We start from the raw sequence: 19,018 nt of genomic DNA, 5'->3' as shown, positions 1-19,018 counted from the left end.
TCTGTCTTGAGAGTCCCCAACATTATGGAAGTATGATTCCAAATTGACTTGGCTAAAGTTAGAAAGAGATTGGCAGATTCGAACGTCAGCGATCAATAGCTCACAAACGAAACATTGTTAAAACTCTCTTTCCTATCGTAGTAACGTAGAATATTGACTACAAACTAATTTTCGCCAAAACGAGTCATCCTCCAGGCTGCAGGAAATATATTGCTCTCTATGCGCTGCGGGCGGAGAAGCGAGCGATTAGGGACCGTTTACAAAGTGCATTACCAAAGCGAAAAATATTCAATATCTCCACTTTTATTCACTGTAGTCTCACCAAATTCACTCCACACATCAACGGTCACCTGATAATCATACTACTATAGTCATTTCAGGAAAACATTTTTTTTGCATATTTTTGGGGAATTTTATTTTGAAATATCGTCAATAGTGTTAATATTATACAGTGTAGGATGACCAAAATCATGCTACACAACAAGGGTCACCTGATAATCATACTACAACAGTCATTTCAGAATAATGTGTTTTTGCATATTTTTTGGGAATTTTATTGTGAAAAATCGTCAATAACGTTAATATTATACAGTGTAGGATGACCAAAATCATGCTACACAACAATGGTCACCTGATAATCATACTACAACAGTGATTTCAGGAAAAAAAAAAGTTTGCATATTTTTGGGGAATTTTATTGTGAAAAATCGTCAATAGCGTTAATATTATACACTGTATACTCACCAAAATCATACTACACAACAAGGGTCACCTGATAATCATACTACAAGAGTGATTTCAGGAAAAAAAACTTTTTGCATATTTTTGGGGAATTTTATTTTGAAATATCGTCAATAGCGTTAATATTATACACTGTATACTCACCAAAATCATGCTAGACAACAATGGTCACCTGATAATCATACTACAACAGTGATTTCAGGAGGAAAAAAAAGTTTGCATATTTTTGGGGAATTTTATTGTGAAAAATCATCAATAGGGTTAATATTATACAGTGTAGGATGACCAAAATCATGCTACACAACAATGGTCACCTGATAATCTTACTACAACAGTGATTTCAGGAAAAAAAAAAGTTTGCATATTTTTCGGGAATTTTATTTTGAAATATCATCAATAGCGTTAATATTATACACTGTAGGATGACCAAAATCATGATACACAACAAGGGTCACCTGATAATCATACTACAACAGTCATTTCAGAAAAAAAAAAGTTTGCATATTTTTGGGGAATTTTATTTTGAAATATCGTCAATAGCGTTAATATTATACAGTGTAGGATGACCAAAATCATGCTACACAACAAGGGTCACCTGATAATCGTACTACAACAGTTATTTCAGAAAAATGTGTTTTTGCATATTTTTGGGGAATTTTATTGTGAAAAATCATCAATAGCGTTAATATTATACACTGTAGGATGACCAAAATCATGATACACAACAAGGGTCACCTGATAATCGTACTACAACAGTCATTTCAGAAAAAAAAATCTTTTTGCATATTTTTGGGGAATTTTATTGTGAAAAATCGTCAATAGCGTTAATATTATACACTGTATACTCACCAGAATCATACTACACAACAATGGTCACCTGATAATCATACTACAACAGTGATTTCAGGAAAAAAAAAAGTTTGAATATTTTTGGGGAATTTTATTTTGAAATATCTTCAATAGCGTTAATATTATACAGTGTAGGATGACCAAAATCATGCTACACAACAAGGGTCACCTGATAATCGTACTACAACAGTTATTTCAGAAAAATGTGTTTTTGCATATTTTTGAGGAATTTTATTGTGAAAAATCGTCAATAGCGTTAATATTATACAGTGTAGGATGACCAAAATCATGCTACACAACAAGGGTCACCTGATAATCATACTAAAACAGTCATTTCAGAAAAAAAAAATCTTTTTGCATATTTTTGGGGAATTTTATTGTGAAAAATCGTCAATAGCGTTAATATTATACACTGTATACTCACCAAAATCATGCTACCCAACAAGGGTCACCTGATAATCATACTACAACAGTGATTTCAGGAAAAAAAAAAAGTTTGCATATTTTTGGGGAATTTTATTGTGAAAAATCGTGAATAGAGTTAATATTATACACTGTAGGATGACCAAAATCATGATACACAACAAGGGTCACCTGATAATCATACTACAACAGTCATTTCAGAAAAAAAAAAGAGTGAAGTAATATAGTGAAGACTACTGTGTATAATATTGAAGCTATTGAAGGGAAATCAATGGAACGACAGCACATGACAGTGATGATATTGAAGTATTATACACAAGCACATTTTGTAACAATAACTGTTGTAGTGTGATTATCAGGTGACCGTTGGTGTGTGGAGTGAATTTGGTGAGACTACAGTGAATAAAAGTGGAGATATTGAATATTTTTCGCTTTGGTACTGCACTTTGTAGACGGTCCCTAAGCGCTCGCCTCTCCGCACGCAGCGCATAGAGAGCAATATATTTTCTGCAGCCTGGAGGACGACTCGTTTTGGCGAAAATTAGTTTGTAGTCAATAATCTACATTACTACGATAGGAAAGAGACATTTTTTATGTTTTAACAATGTTTCGTTTGTGAGCTATTGATAGCTGAAGTTCGAATCTGCCAATCTCTTTCTAACTTTACCCAAGTTCCAAATTGATTGAGAACTCCTTCAGTTGGAATTATTCAATTGAAGGTGTGGCCTACTGGGCACTCGACACTTTCATGAAACTTTCCAGGAAAATGTAAATGATAATTTTATAATTACAATTACGATATAGTAATAATGTAATTGGCTATTTCTTATGACGGACCCATAACAGAAATACAATTGTACATTAACAAATAATCAATCTTCATGCGCGTGGCTGTAATGTCACAATTTCATCAAATCCTGAAATCTGGGAGAAATAAATTGATTCCTGTTTTTCAAGCGCAGAATGATGTGAAACCAACACAGCCACACTCACTCAAACTCACCATACACCTCTTGCACTTCCCTCACATGTCAGTGGATTGGGCCTCTTGTTCCCCACGCCCTGTGCGCAGTGGTGGAGCAGATCATATAAATAGGCTACAGTCCGCTGAGGCAGTGGACCGAAGGACACCCAGAGCCAGAAGGAAAACCCATCGTGTGCAGGCGACATGATTTCATTAACGTGGGGACTGATGTGTTTCATTTCCATTCAAGTATCGGGATCCCTGGCAATTGCCCCCAAGTTTGGGTCACGCCACCGGCAGATCCACTCAATCAGTCCCTCAGTCTCCCGAGTGTCCCCGCGTGTCTCTACAAGGGGCCATCAGCGCCCTGGCAATGTCAAATCCATCGAACTAACCTCTGATGAAATGCCAAGTGTTGAACGTTTTCAAGACGTCCAGCTGATTGAATACAACGGCCGAGGCTTCCAGCAGAAGGGTGGACGGACAGGTACCAACAACTACCTGACGCAGGACATAGGGACTGCTGTCAATGGAGGTTAGTTGGTAGATGTCATGTGTCTTGTATGTTTGTTGTCAGTATCCATCCACCTGTGTGTGCTGTGCTGCAATAATCTTTTAATGTATCTTTCCCATGCATGCATGGTTTGTACACATTTGTGAAGTTGTGAACAGTGGTGGAAAAAGTATTCAGATCCTGTACTTCATTAAAAGTACCAATACAGCAATGAAAAAAAAAACTCCATTACAATTAAAAGTCTTGCATGACAATTCCTGCTTCAGTAAAAGTACTGCAGTATTATGAGTGATGTAGTATGCAGTATTACAGTAAAAGTACTGCAGTATTATGAGTGATGTAGTATGCAGTATTACAGTAAAAGTACTGCAGTATTATGAGTGATGTAATATGCAGTATTACAGTAAAAGTAGTGGTTTGGTCCCTCTGACTGATATATTATTATATATGACATCATTAGATTATTAATACTGAAGCATCAGTGTGTAAGCAGCATCTTACTGTTGGAGCTTGTTTCAACTACTTTATATACAGTTAGCTGGATCAGTCCAGTGATTCTCAACCTAGGGATGGGGCCCCTCCAAAGGGTCAGCAGATAAATGTGAGGGGTGGTGAGATGATTAATGGGAGAGGAAAGAAGACAAAACACAGTTCTGATACACAAATGTGTTTTCAGTTTTTAGACTTTTTCTCTAATCTTTTTGGTAAAATATTGGAACAAAATTATACTTGATTAAATGTACTAATTACTTTGTAGCAGTGGTTGTGAAATGGCCTAAAATGTTTAACTTTTTTGGACTAGCTATAAAAGTTTTTCGTCTTTTTGCATACTTTTATCAATTTATTATAACTTATCATATCAGGGACCTGAGTAATTATATAATGTATGCACTGTAGTCTGTGTGCAGTCAGTATCACCCAGTTTGTGCTTTGTAATGTATCTGCAATGACATTCATACTTTCCACATTTTTTGAAAAACATGTGTTCAGATGGTATTTCCAGAATCCAGAAATGTTTTATAATCCAGACAGCTGGGTAAAAAAAATCTGTCCACTGCAAAATAAAAAATAAAAAAAGGCTATAATGTTGTTCTCATGTTGCAGCTATAGCCAGAAATGAATGTTTTGTATGACAAGAAACTCATTATTTTTTAATGAAAATATGAAATAACGGAATGTATTATCAATTTAGACAAAGCTGCAGCATTTAGTAGATTATTAGTAGTGAATTAAATATGTTAGTAAGTCACAGGTTCTAGCTTTTCAAATGTGAAAATGTGCTGCTTTCTGTCATATCAGTAAAGTGAATATCTTTTTTTTTAACTGTTGGTAGTAGTTGGAAATTACACAACTGGCATTTTTCACTATTTTCTGACAATTCATAGACTAAATCAATTAATCGAGAAAATATTAGTCGCATTAACCAGTAGCCCAAGTTACTTATAATAATTAATATTTCATTTTGTTTCAGTCGGTACAAGTTGAGCATACACATGTAATTTTTGGCTACTGTCTTTGGTTGGATGAGGAAACAGTGGTTCAATTTAGGAAATAGGGTTAAAAAACTTTTTTTATAATGCAGAGGATGAAATATTTTAAAGGTTTCAGGGTTCTGGGAATACATTCAGAGAAGTGTGGTGTTCAGTTGGTTTTTAGTTACCAACGAAACTTATACTTAGTTCTGTAAGTTAAATGTATGGGTTATAGATGTGTTGTTCATAATTTAACAGCTAGGCCTATAAGAGCATCAACAGAGTACAACCTAAAACTGTCAACAGTCATAATAAAAATATCAATGCCAACTCTACATTATAGATTTTAGTTATAAGTTATTAGCTTTCACAAGGCTGTACAACATTCAAAATTAAACAATATGATTGCATCACTGAACAGTAAAAGATACACTAAACATTTGTCCTCTGCCCAAAAAGCTCTATTTCCTTCTGTGACACATATGGAAAGTGTTATTAAGCTAATAATCATGTATGTCCTTGCCCATGTCAGTTTGCTTGAGTTAAATCAAAGCATGATCCAACACGTCCCCCCAGTGCCTTTTTCCCTCTCTCTTGGCAAAGCTGGTGGCACTAATTCTGGGTTTTATTGCTATTAGCCCTCCCATCACCAGCCGCTCTCACAGCTGCAACACAAAGCAGCACCATCTGCATCTTGTCAGCCTGCTCGAGACTGGAGCAGCTCTCCTGCATCCACCAGAGACTGAGCATTAAAGTTGAAATCTAATCATGCAACCCTCAAAAGGCATAGTTGGAGTTGTGGACAGCCTTTACTGGCCCATTTTAAAGACCTTGTCCGGATATGTTTTAAGACATCATCTGCTTTCGGTAATAATTTGTGTCTGATGTGGACATTTTCCACAAACAAAACACATATTTGAGGGTAGGGGGACTTTAAAGTCTCACAATTAATTGGCATTAAAAGCCACTGCAGCCCTCTTAACATATTCATCTCATAAAGTTTGTTTCTCATTTATTAGGTTGAAAAGTTTAACATTTCTTGGAAAGGACTTCATGGAAAAGTCCACTGATACTGAAGTTAGGAATTAGTTGAAAATGAGTCATGCTGTTCAGAATATTAATTTACGCCTTGGTTAATGGTATTGATTGACTTTAAGGTACTTAAAGTCTCTTAAAGTCTCCCCAGGTAATAGGTGTAGGGGTTTTGTTACTAGTATTTCCATCATGATGTGATGAGTTAAAGTAATCAACACTGAGATGAGATGAGTGGGATTTAAGAATGCTGTATTGAGATACTGTATAAAAATTTCAAGGAATATCTTCAGCCCCAGCAGATGAACACATACACATGAACCTATTGATCTATCTCAACATCAGTTAACACCAGTAGCTCTGGTTATTTTTTAGTATCTTTGGTGGTTGTAGTATTGTAATGTTAATCCAAAAACAATTCATCACATCTATTTTTTACAGCAACAAGATCAAACTGCAGAAATCGGCCTATAGACCTGGTGTTCATCATCGACAGTTCCCGCAGTGTACGTCCTGCTGAGTTTGAAAAGGCCAAGGAGTTCCTGCAAGACATGGTGGACAGCTTGGAGGTCGGCTCAGATTCCACACGAGTAGGCCTCGTCAATTATGCCAGCACAGTGCAGATCGAGTTCCTACTCAAGACCTATTTTGACAAGTCTGCCATGAAACAGGCCCTGGCCCGAATTGAGCCCTTGTCTTCAGGTACCATGACAGGCATGGCCATCCAGACTGCCATGGAGAAAGCTTTCACAGCGGAGGCAGGGGCCAGAACTACCTCAACGAGCATCACCAAAGTAGCCATCATAGTGACGGACGGGAGGCCTCAGGACAAGGTGGAAGAGGTATCGGCCGCTGCTCGGGCATCTGGGATTGAGATCTACGCAGTGGGAGTAGACAGAGCTGATATGATGTCCCTCCGCCTCATGGCCAGCCAACCTCTGGATGACCATGTCTTCTATGTGGAGACCTATGGTGTCATAGAGAAGCTCACTTCCAAATTTAGGGAAACCTTGTGTGGTAAGGATGATGAGGGAAGTGGAAATGATGATTACGGACTAGGCCTAGGTGACAGAAAAGACGGTAATGGGATAAATAATGAAAACGTCGATAAAGGAAATGATGGTATGTCAAATTCATCCTTTTAAATACACTTGTGATCATATGGGCAGCACCATAGGGGGAATTTCCATTCTAAAGTGAGTGGTCTTCTTCTTTGGTCTTAAGAACAAGGGCAGGGTACTAGTAATCAACCGCCACTTGTTGTGTTTAGATTTCCCTCAAAAAGGTGTTCACTACATTACTGTTGCCATGCAGATGGTGATACAGTAGTGTTGTGTATTTAATGCAGTCAGCATTAAACATGTACAATATGCCATGTGCTAACCAATGTAAAGAAGAAGAGAAACCACTGATTACAGGTTGATCTGCCAATTCAGAGCAAATCCTACAACCTTGAGTACTTTAAAATGGTTTAAACCTAATATGATGCTGCCTATACGTTTCACAGAGTTAGCACTTTGCGCTGCTTCTTTTGCCTTATGCCGTGCTGTCTAGGCCCACAGTTTGGACTGTTCTTACTGAACATTAATGGCCATTTATAGCTGAAATACGCCAGGAACGGACGTGGCATGTCACATAGGCAGGCCTGAGCTTGGTTTTCTACCAGCTAAACCAGCTCCATCTCCATAACTGCATGTATAATGAGTTGGTTATGCAGGGTTTGGAAATGTGGGCTTTATTAACTAATATTGAATGAATTAACTACATTGGTTTGACTAAGAGAACATGGATACACATTTGATTGATTTTATTTAAATGTGCAATGAAGAAAACCCCACAAGGTTTCACTGCTGTGTCGATTGCTTCTAGTACAAAAACAGATATATTATGATACACATTTTTCTATACAGTTGTATGTAGTTTTTATCTTTTAGAGGGCCACGTGATCACATGTAGAGAAAAAAAATAGACAAGCCACACAAAAATAGATGTGTCAGTGTAGCGGCTTCAGTTCATTATAATGGACACATTCTGTTACGGCCATGCTGCAACAGACACGCCATGCCATGTCCGTGCCTGGTGTATTTTGGCCGATATCCTGCGGGGCAAAACTACACTAGCTTGTGAATTAGCTTGCGCTAAATTCGACTAAAACTTACTTAAGCTGAAATTTTTAGAATTACAGATATTTTTAAGAAAACATATGACATTATAAACGAAATATGCCCTGTTTAAAAGAATACCATGACATTTTGGGAAATATGGTTTATTTGCTTTTTGCAGAGCATTAGATGAGAAGATTGATTTAGAAAATGGATAAAAATTACCTGTGATGTGAGACATTTACATATATTCTACATATACTTATTTATATTTATTTTAATACTTAATACGTATTGGCTACAGGAATGCCTGATCGTTGCCATTACAAGTTTGGGTGATATCCGAAATTGGAAAATAAGAACTGACTTTGTAGTTCAGACTTTCTCGGTGGAGGTACAGTAACGCAAAAGTATCCAATTTTAAAATAATTACATTTCTCTTTCCAACTTTTGGTAGCACCCAAACTAGCATGATAACTGCTAAAGTTAACGATGCTAGTCACACAACATCCTCTGTGGTGTCAAATTTATTGCGCACAAATCATGGCTTACTTTTAGCCATGTATATGACAGCTTTAATCGGAGGACTGTGTTAAACCAATTCCTCTGTGTTTCACCAAGACCAACGCCTGTCTATCTACAACAGTGTCGTTATTACTGAAGACGTGGCATTAGACTGTTGCTTTCAGCAGAGTTTGTGTTTGCATGGTCTGCACTGCATGGAATTTCTGTCGGAAAATGAAGATGGAAAGATTCAAAAAACAGTGCAACATTTGAAAGTGACAAATGACTGTGTCTCCTCCTTTTACAAATAACACAGGATTTAAAATAACAGCAAAAAAAACCACTATAACATCCCTAGAGTTGAAGCACAGAGATCAAGCAAACTAATCTGCATGCGGCTACGTAGAATTCAAATTTGCACAATGGCAAATTTGCATACTTACAACTTACTAATATTCCTGTAACACAAAATTATTGATTTCATTAGACTTAAGCCAATCAGACATTGGAGTATTTCTTTTCAGGTCTGGATGCATGTGCCCGAGGACACAATTGCCAACACATTTGTGTCAACAGTGGAGACTCATACAACTGCCAGTGTCGTGCAGGCTATGTCTTGAACCCGGACCAGAAAACATGCTCACGTAAGAATCTTTGTCTCTGACTTCATGTTTTTGTCCAGTGTCTCAGGGTCACAAACCCCCACTGTTTTTGCTTTTGCATGATCATGCAATGCAATGACCAATGCTGAAGGTTAAATGTTGAATGAATCTTGTTTAAACATTGATTTTAGGTTGGAAAAAGCCTCATTAAAGGTAAAAATCTGGATATGGAATAAGTTGTAAGTAAGTTGGACACTTTGTTTTGCAGACACACTGCATACCATCCCTTGTTACTAATGTTTTGGGTTGCCCTAAATAGATTGGCAGATTCTATTCAGCATCGCAAATGAGCGGGAAATAATAAAGGCCTGGTGTGATGAGAAGCACAAATGCCAACTGTTATCTCTAGACTGAACTATTTTAGTCAGACATGAGAGTGTTTCTTTCCAGTTTCAGATGCATGTGCCCAGGGACATGACTGCCAGCATATTTGTACCAACAATGATGACTCTTACATCTGCTCATGTCAACTGGGATATGTGTTGAATGCAGACCAGAAAACATGCTCAAGTAAGAACATGGATTTTCTCAATAGTTTTGATATGTATGTGTCAGTAAATGGCTTTTCACCATATTTCAGATGCTTGGAAGGCATTCCCACACACATTAAGGCTGGTGTGTACTGTCTTAGGTTCTGAGACAAATATAGTGTCATAAATACATCAGGAAAGGTAACGCAGTTCTCAGCTTGAATGGGAAAGAGACTTGAAGACTAAATGCAACACTCTCTGTTGCTCATCTGCTAACATCTTCACTCACTACTAGGTTAGCAGAACGTTTCTGTGTTCACAATTACAATTCATGATCATGCTTCTATTTTAGATAAATTTGGCCCTCTGAAGAGGCTTTGTAGGTCCAGTGGGGTAGAAGCACCAAACTGTGCAACCAGTCTAGGCTGCTAGTCTGTACATGGGCAATAGCTTAATCCTGCATTACTTTAATTTTCTGGCCACTTGGACACAGTGGAACTCATGCTCCTCACTTAAGTAAATATAGGTCCAATATTTACTCTCATTTCAGCTCTGTTTTGGTCTCCACCAACCTCGGAGAAAAACATCTTCAGCTGTTCAATGCTTCACTTAGTTTACCAGCCAGCTGCTTACTTTGTCTGTTTGCGGTCTAGCATACAGTTTTCACTGTTCACATGTTCAACATGAGAGCGCTGAGACTGAATCAGCAGAAAAAATCTACAGCCCCTAAAAACCAAAACAAAGAGCTAAAAGAAGCTAAAGAGTTCATGGAGCTGAGAGGAACAGAGAGGAGTGATTATCCTCTGTTGATTTGTCACTATGAGAGTCAACAACATTACACAGTCATTTGATTCATTGCTAGCATGGAAATATTGATAGAGGCAACTTTAAGCTTTGGTTATGTACTGTGGAGCCAGAAAATACAAATTTGGGCTGAATACTGTTGTGTAGAGCTCATCACTGAAAGTTAACTAAACCTCTATTCCCTATACATGAAGAGTGGGCAGTAAAAACTTAATGGGTCTCAAGGAGAGCATTAGAATTACAGGGACAACCCCTCATCAACTAATCCTGATTTGCAGAACCTACGCAAATGTTTAGTACCCAGAGCACTGATGTACCATTTAGAGATGGATGCGTGTTTATACAATACAATTGACTCAGAGATGCTTGACTTATTTAATTAGACAGAGCCATTCACATGTGAAAGCGTTCTTTTCAGGTAGAGATACATGTGCACAGGGACATGACTGCCAGCATATTTGTGTTAGCAGTGATGATTTGTATGTCTTCCAGCGTCGAATGCAGATCAGAAAACATAGAGGCAATCTCAAAGTTGAGCTCAGCCTGAATAACTTGGAGACTTGGGGGCGATAATTACTGCCGAAGCATGGAGCATGGTGTAGTTATAGTTCTTATGAATCGCCAAAGGCCAGTGGCCAACAAGTCAACCTGTCTTTGTCTGATGTCATGTAACATCAGTTACATCATCTTTTTTCAGGTGCTGGTCCATGTGCCCATGGACATGATTGTCAGCACATTTGTGAAAACAGTGATGACTCATACATCTGTATGTGTCATGAGGGATATGTGTTGAATGCAGACCAGAAAACATGTTCACGTAAGACCCCTGGCTGTACATGTAATGTACATGTCTAAGTGTTGTGACTCAGGTTTAATATTAATAGTTTGTTGGCTAAATGCAGAAAAAGGTAGAGAGCATTTGACTGTGAGCGTCATCTTTCTTTTCAGTTAGTGGGTCGGATACATGTCCCCAGGGACATGACTGCCAACAGATTTGTATAAACATTGATGGCTCGTATGTCTGCAAGTGTGAGATGGGATATATTTTGAATGCAGACCAGAAAACATGCTCACGTAAGAACCTGTGCCTTACGTTTTGTGCATATGTTTTATTGCTTATTTGCTTATCATAAGCTCAACATTGGGTCTTTTTCTTTTCTGATGGTGTTAGACCATGTTAGATATGAAAGTGTCTTTTTTTAGGTTTATCTACATTTTGAACCTAATTTTAGTAGTTTTGGCAATGATTTTTCTTGGTTATCACAACATTGTACTCACCAAATCAATGACTAAGATGACTTTTCAGGTGTGGATACATGTGCCCAGGGACATGACTGCATGCATATTTGTGTCAGAAGTGGCGACTCTGAGATCTGCATGTGTCATGAGGGATATGTGTTGAATGCAGACCAAAAAACATGTTCACGTAAGACCCCTGGCTGTACATGTAATGTACATGTCTAAGTGTTGTGACTCAGGTTTAATATTAATAGTTTGTTGGCTAAATGCAGAAAAAGGTAGAGAGCATTTGACTGTGAGCATCATCTTTCTTTTCAGTTAGTGGGTCAGATGTTTGTCCCCAGGGACATGACTGCCAACAGATTTGTATAAACATTGATGGCTCATTTATCTGCAAGTGTGAGATGGGATATATTTTGAATGCAGACCAGAAAACATGCTCACGTAAGAACCTGTGCCTTATGTTTTTTTAGGTTTATCTACATCTTGAGACTTATTCTCATAGTTTTGGTAATGATTTCTGTTGGTTAAGATAACATTTTTCTCACCAAAGTAATGACTAAGATGACTTTTCAGGTGTGGATACATGTCCCCAGGGACATGACTGCCAACAGATATGTATAAACATTGATGGTTCGTATGTCTGCAAGTGTGAGATGGGATATATTTTGAATGCAGACCAGAAAACATGCTCACGTAAGAACCTGTGCCTTTTATTGGACTGTTTATGGTTTACTACAATCATATTTTTAAATGTAAAAAAGACATAGAACACATGGCAGTGGCCTTTATTATAAGCTCCACATTGGGTCTTTTTCTTTTCTGATGGTGTTAGACCATGTTAGATTCGAAAGTGTCTTATTTTTTAGTTTTATCTACATCTTGAAACTGATTTTCGCAGTTTTGGCAATGTTTTTTCTTGGTTATCACAACATTGTACTCACCAAAGTAATGACTAAGATGACTTTTCAGGTGTGGATACATGTGCCCAGGGACATGACTGCCAACATATTTGTGTCAGAAGTGGCGACTCTGAGATCTGCATGTGTCATGAGGGATATGTGTTGAATGCAGACCAGAAAACATGCTCACGTAAGACCCATGGCTGTAATTTACTAAGTCTAAGTGTTGTGACTCAGGTTTACTATTAATAGTTTGTTGGTTAAATGCAGAAAAAGGTAGAGGGCATTTGACTGTGGGCGTCATCTTTCTTTACAGTCAGTGGTGTGGATGCTTGTCCCCAGGGACATGACTGCCAACAGATTTGTATAAAAATTGATGGCTCATTTATCTGCAAATGTGAGATGGGATATATTTTGAATGCAGACCAGAAAACATGCTCACGTAAGAACCTGTGCCTTATGTTTTTTTTTAGTTTTTTTTTGGGTTTATCTACATCTTGAGACTTATTCTCATAGTTTTGGTAATGATTTCTGTTGGTTAAGATAACATTATACTCACCAAAGTAATGACTAAGATGACTTTTCAGGTGTGGATACATGTGCCCAGGGACATGACTGCCAGCATGTTTGCGTCAGAAGTGGCGACTCTGAGATCTGCATATGTCATGAGGGATATGTGTTGAATGCAGACCAGAAAACATGTTCACGTAAGACAACTAAACTGTAAAAATGGTGCATATACCCAAATTAAATTCTTTTAGGTGCTTGACTACATTTTACAGAAGCATTCTTCTAGGGGAATGAACATTTATGATAGCACTGGTGTTAAAAGGGACTCCAAAGTGTCATTTGGACAGCAAGCACATATCAGTCACATATAGGGTCTTTTTTGCCTTAATTCTTGACACTAATAGTGGAGATATGGACAGGAAATATAGAGTGAGAAGGGGGATGATATGTATCAAAGGTCCATTGACGAAATTGATGTTCAAGATGTCGTGGTGATTCGGTGTACGTATTAACCACCAGACTACAAGAGCATCCCAATAATGACCTTATTTTTAACAGGTAGGAAGGGGGGCTGAAACACCTAGAAGTATGATATACATAGCCATTGTTGACTGGTGGCCCACTAAAAGCTCAAGTGCTCCTTGACAGATATCATCAATTGTAAAAGGAACAAATGCAGTTGCCAGACAGAGGCTTCAGTAGGCCAAGCTCCTCTACACTGATGCCATGAGATGTCAGTCACATATTAACATGTCTCTTTTCAGGTTCTGATCCATGTGCCAATGGACATGATTGCCAGCACATTTGTATAAATAATGATGACTCATACATCTGCGATTGTCATGAGGGATATGTGTTGAATCCAGATATGAAAACATGCTCACGTAAGAACTTGGACTCTTTCTTCTAGATGTGATGAAGTGCCTCAGGTTTGCTTTGAAGTGCACAAACATAATGACCCACCATAGACTTTATTGCTCACTAAGGGCTTACTGATTTATGCAAATCGAGTCAGTCAGATGTGGAAGTGTTTCTTTTCAGGTTCAGATACATGTGACCAGGGACATGACTGCCAGCATATTTGTGTCAGAAGTGATGACTCATATATCTGCAAGTGTGAAGCAGGATATGTATTGAATGCAGACGGGAAAACATGCTCACGTAAGCACCTGGACTTTTTCTATATACCTAACAGTATTTGATGACTATGAGTTGATCCCGCATCTCAGATTTTCAAAGCACCACTTATCAAGCTACAAAGCATCCCTACAGGATCTGGACAGTTGGAGCTGGTGAGGCAGGTAGTCTTGAAGACACCCCACATATCTCCTATTGTGCATAGTGTCTTCCATTGTTTTAGGCCTGTGCAAATATGCAGAAATGTGGGAGCATATGGCATGTGGCTTCCCTCTCTTGTAAATGTGGCTCTACAAAAAACTAAGTGATTGTTTTTCCTGATCATAAAACTGTTACTGAGGTACCACTTTCTCTTTGCAGGTTCTCAAACTGATGCATGTGCCATGGGACACGACTGCCAACACATCTGTTTCAACAATGGGAACTCGTACATCTGCAAGTGTCAAGTGGGATACGTATTGAACATGGATCAGAAAACATGCTCACGTAAGAAACCTTTCGAGTGAAAATTGGTGCAATATCAAGATATTTTGTCTTATTCCATAACAGCTCCAAAGACTTCTGCAACAAAACGTGCTGAGGCACTTGTATCGAGCTAGACACATATACCTGTTGTTACAGTTTGACAAGTGATTCCATGAATATTATGGGAACAGTAGTCAAGTTCCTTGGCTGAGTTATCAAGCCAGTTAGATGTGGGAGTGTCTTTTTCCAGGCTCGGATGCATGTGCTCAGGGACATGACTGCCAGCATATTTGTATCAGCAATGGTGAATCATACAGCTGCAAGTGTCGAGTGGGATATGTTTTGAATGCAGACCAGAAAACATGTTCACGTAAGAATCTGCTCTTTTTTCCTCAACATACATAATCATGACTGTGGATTGAATGTTAAGTTGTCTATACTGTACAAGTCCTTCTAGCCCAGCATTTCTCACCAAACCCTGAGCTCCAGAGCATTACAGTCTACTGAAACTAGTATTGAGCTCAACTGGAGCTGAGGAGATGTGTCAGACCGGTGCTAACTTACCAAGTGGTGTGGCATATATGGACATGGTTTCAATGAACCCTCAAAGGAAATATGATCAACCAAAGTTATAACAACTGACCAGGAGTGCTCTTTATCGATGATATTTGAAGAGGCTTTATGAAAGAAGAGTTGAACTGTGTGCTGGACTAAATCTTCCTAACTATGCAAAAGGATTTTAGGTGAGATTCCAGTTTTCCAAATGCTATCATATCATTTCATATTTTACGCAAGCTTAAATCATCTAAAAGGGTATATAGGTTTGACCATTTTCTAAGCAGATGTGTCTAAATGTCTTTCTTTTTTTAATCTTCAGTTGTGGAGAAGTCTGCAGTTGACTGCAACCAAGACTACTGGGCCCAACATCATTTATAGCAAAGAATATAACTACATAAAAGTGTGCTGTGCTTGGGGTGTGAGGAATGAGAGACTGCTAAGGCACTTGTGGTGGTGGTGTGAGGTCACAGGGAACTTTGGTCCAACAAAGGACCAAAGAATTGGTTGAAATTGGTTTGCCTCTTCTTTATGTTATTTGCTGTGATTGTATATGTGTCAGTGATTTGGTGTATCTGTGTATGTAGGTATATTGCCCAAATGATGTTAACATGGATCTTAAAATCCCAGTTTAAGCTAATCACACCTGATGTCAGTAACTCCTTGTTTTAAGTTAACAAAGTGATTTTAAACATATTTCCTGATCTCACTCATATAAGTGGAATCATGCTTATGTCTGATCTTAGCTATACTGTTCAGTCATATCCATTGTGCTTATGTTATTTATTCAAAAACAACACAGAACTTTTCAGATTTTGTCATCACATTGTTTTTGTCACAAAGACTCATATTGAACATGGAGCCTACACAGGTTTCTAGACTCGATCCACAAAGAGAAACATAAAACGGCGTCTGTCGCTTTTTCTTCTTAGCAGCCCAATCGAGTATTACAAACAGGCCATGCTACAAATGGTAAAATGACACTGACGTACTTTGACTGTCTCTGTATTTTTTGCTCGTTCTTTCAGAGGAAATGAGAAGTGAAATAACTCAAGATGCCTGCAAGTGTGAAGCTCAGATTTTGTTCCAGACGAAAGTGCAGTCGACTATTCAGGAGTTGAGCAGAAAACATATCCTTTTGCTTCTCATAGTGATCCCAAGATGACGCAGATTGAATTTAATATTAAGATTATAAAATATCTGGTTAACATTTTCTAAAGGTTAGCCATTTGGACAGATATCTTTTTGTTCTATTAGTATATTGGTGTCAATCTCAGTGTTAATTTTGAGTCTGCTGATTTCTAGTATTCTTTAATGAATGTCAAGTATTGTGATGTTCCTTAACTTTCTGTCCACTTGATGAACTTTCAGAGAAAGTGAACCTGCTCGACAGCCAGCAGCAGTATTAAAAACAGCGAAGACGTCAGAGGACATGTTGAGGGCTAGCAATGTATTCATTTTTTTGACCAGCAGAAATCATTTGAACCCTCAAAATCTGTTAACTTTTAGTAACATGTCTAAAAACTGGTATTGATTCATCATTCAGTATACTGTTAGTACCTTTGTTTTATATTATAAAATCATATGTTTGCAGTCACAACACTGTTTTGAGGTTGGCTATAACTGGTTTAAATGTTTACATGTACCTGTCTGATTGTAAGAAAAGCAACATTTCCCCCAACGGTTGTATAAAATTTAGACCTTGTAAGATAATTAGTGAATTTATCTAATAGATAGAAGTGTATTTTTTGTTAAAATGTGACATGTTTCAAGTTTAAACTATACTTTTACAGTGAATGATTTAATTATTTTTGGTGGAAAACATGTTGTACCACATCCTTGTGTATTAACTGCTCTGAGAGCAGTTCATTAGTTTTCTAGGTACGATGCAAAGCCTCAACCCATGAATATAAAACAACTAATCTCTTATGCAACAAGATGTTCGTTGTTACCCTTCTGATGGCATTACTATACAGAAAAAACCCAAGCCTGAGCCAGTTGGCCTACAGCAGAGTTACATCATAATGAATTACTGTAATCCTTTACATTGATTCCTAAAATATTTCGGGAAAAGAAATGTATTACACAACGTTGAATGGTACTTTTCTGTTTGTTACAAGTAGCCTACATTTGTTTTTTGGAGAGTGGGAAAACAACATAGGGAGTTAAAGGATTGATTGGACCGCATTACTTACAATACTCACTTCAATACAATACACACTCATGGCAAAAGTTTTGGACCAGAGTTTCTATTTTCTAAACTGGCTATGTTCATGGCATATTTTGATGCTTTTGTGATAGAAAACAACTTGTCTGTATAACCTGTTTTCTATTGTAAATATAGTTGCACATGGACAATAAATATTCTGAGACAATGGATCCTATAACTGTTGTATTGTGTGTTTTTACCCTTAGCTTCCAAGACACTTTTTATGTATGATGTGGACTTTTAGCATCTTAACACAAATCATTCTTGAGCAGAATTACTTAAAATGTACTTAAAATGTTGAAGTACGTCTACTCCACTACAGTTCAGAGGGTCACATTATAGTTTTAATCCACTTTATTTATTTGACAGATGGCTACAAGTAACTATAGATTTAAAGTTTACATTAAAAAAAAAAAAAGATTCACTGATAAAATACAACAAATTGTTAATATTAAATTGATGGTAGGCTAGGCCAGGGGTTCTCAAACTTAATGGGGTCGGGGACCCCTAATGGCGCAAAATATTTTGCAAGGACCCCCTCTTAATCACAACACAAATTTAGGCTTACAACTTACATCATATAGGCTTAATATCTGTTCTGTCAAATACATTGGAACATTTTATTACCAGAACATGTTATGTTGATACCTCAATAGTTTCAAACAGAATCATTTCATTGCATTTTGGCCTAACTTGACCTGTAGCAAACTGTTTCAAGGACCCCCTGGCAATGGCCTGGGGACCCCCGGGGGTCCCCGGACCCCACTTTGAGAACCACTGGGCTAGGCTACTCAACCATTCGATTTGTGACCCCTTGTGAAAAAGCAGTCTTCTGTTTGGACTCTTGTATAATACTCTAGTATTGCTGTAGAGATTGATAAGGCCCCTAAGACAAATTTGTATTTTGTGCTATTGGGATATACAGTTAATATTGACTCAAGGATTTTGAATGCAGGACTTTACTTGTAATGGGGTACCTTTTAGTAAGTAGGCTTAAATAGGCTAATATTTCACCATACTTTTATGGACTCAGTTTTGCAATGGCCAACATCAAGTATATTTATAATGTTGCAGTAGATTCAAGTAAGTGTAACCCTGTGAAGCCAAATAACGTAGAAATAGCTTTTCCTCAAAACTGGAATCAAACTAGAGTACAAAAAAATTCGCGCGAACAAGAAAAAACTACAACTCCCATAAAGCCCCATTCAATTCCAGCGCTTCCGGTTTACGGTTACCACGGGAGACCCAGGGAAGCTACAGCCTCTGAGTCTACACATGAGACGAAAACGTCGCGCTTGACACGTTTTCACATTAAAATGTTCTAATGTTATTCAATATTATCGTAGCCGGACTTTAAATATATGACGTTACATATAAAGTTAACCGTCTTTTGTACTTAGTAGCTGTGTCGCGTCAGGCAGTCAACTAAACGCTAGCTAAGCTAACGGTGCAGGCTAACGTTAT

The 19,018-nt window shown here is 37.8% G+C and overlaps 1 protein-coding gene across 1 annotated transcript; it reads left to right on the top strand.

The window, feature by feature from the left end:
• Positions 1-3,181: 3,181 nt before the first annotated feature.
• On the top strand, positions 3,182-16,754 carry LOC134000456 (matrilin-3-like). The gene is made up of 8 exons (XM_062439797.1): positions 3,182-3,512; positions 6,437-7,117; positions 9,126-9,245; positions 12,749-12,868; positions 13,953-14,072; positions 14,686-14,811; positions 16,374-16,475; positions 16,702-16,754. The coding sequence occupies exons 1-8, from the start codon at positions 3,182-3,184 to the stop codon at positions 16,752-16,754; spliced, it is 1,653 nt and encodes a 550-aa protein (XP_062295781.1).
• The last annotated feature ends 2,264 nt before the right edge of the window (positions 16,755-19,018 follow it).

The sequence above is a fragment of the Scomber scombrus genome, chromosome 19 (assembly GCF_963691925.1).
Source record: "Scomber scombrus chromosome 19, fScoSco1.1, whole genome shotgun sequence".
Classification (NCBI taxonomy): Eukaryota; Metazoa; Chordata; class Actinopteri; order Scombriformes; family Scombridae; genus Scomber; species Scomber scombrus.
The sequence above is the reverse complement of the archived record's forward strand: the minus strand, read 5'-3'. Positions and strand labels throughout refer to the sequence as shown.

Bases quoted from the DNA above. Each gene is read 5' to 3' on its own strand.
- LOC134000456 (XM_062439797.1), top strand. From the start codon at position 3,182: ATGATTTCATTAACGTGGGGACTGATGTGTTTCATTTCCATTCAAGTA. The intron at 7,118-9,125 runs GTATGTCAAATT...ATTTCTTTTCAG, and splicing joins CGTCGATAAAGGAAATGATG to GTCTGGATGCATGTGCCCGA. The intron at 9,246-12,748 runs GTAAGAATCTTT...ATGACTTTTCAG, and splicing joins GGACCAGAAAACATGCTCAC to GTGTGGATACATGTGCCCAG.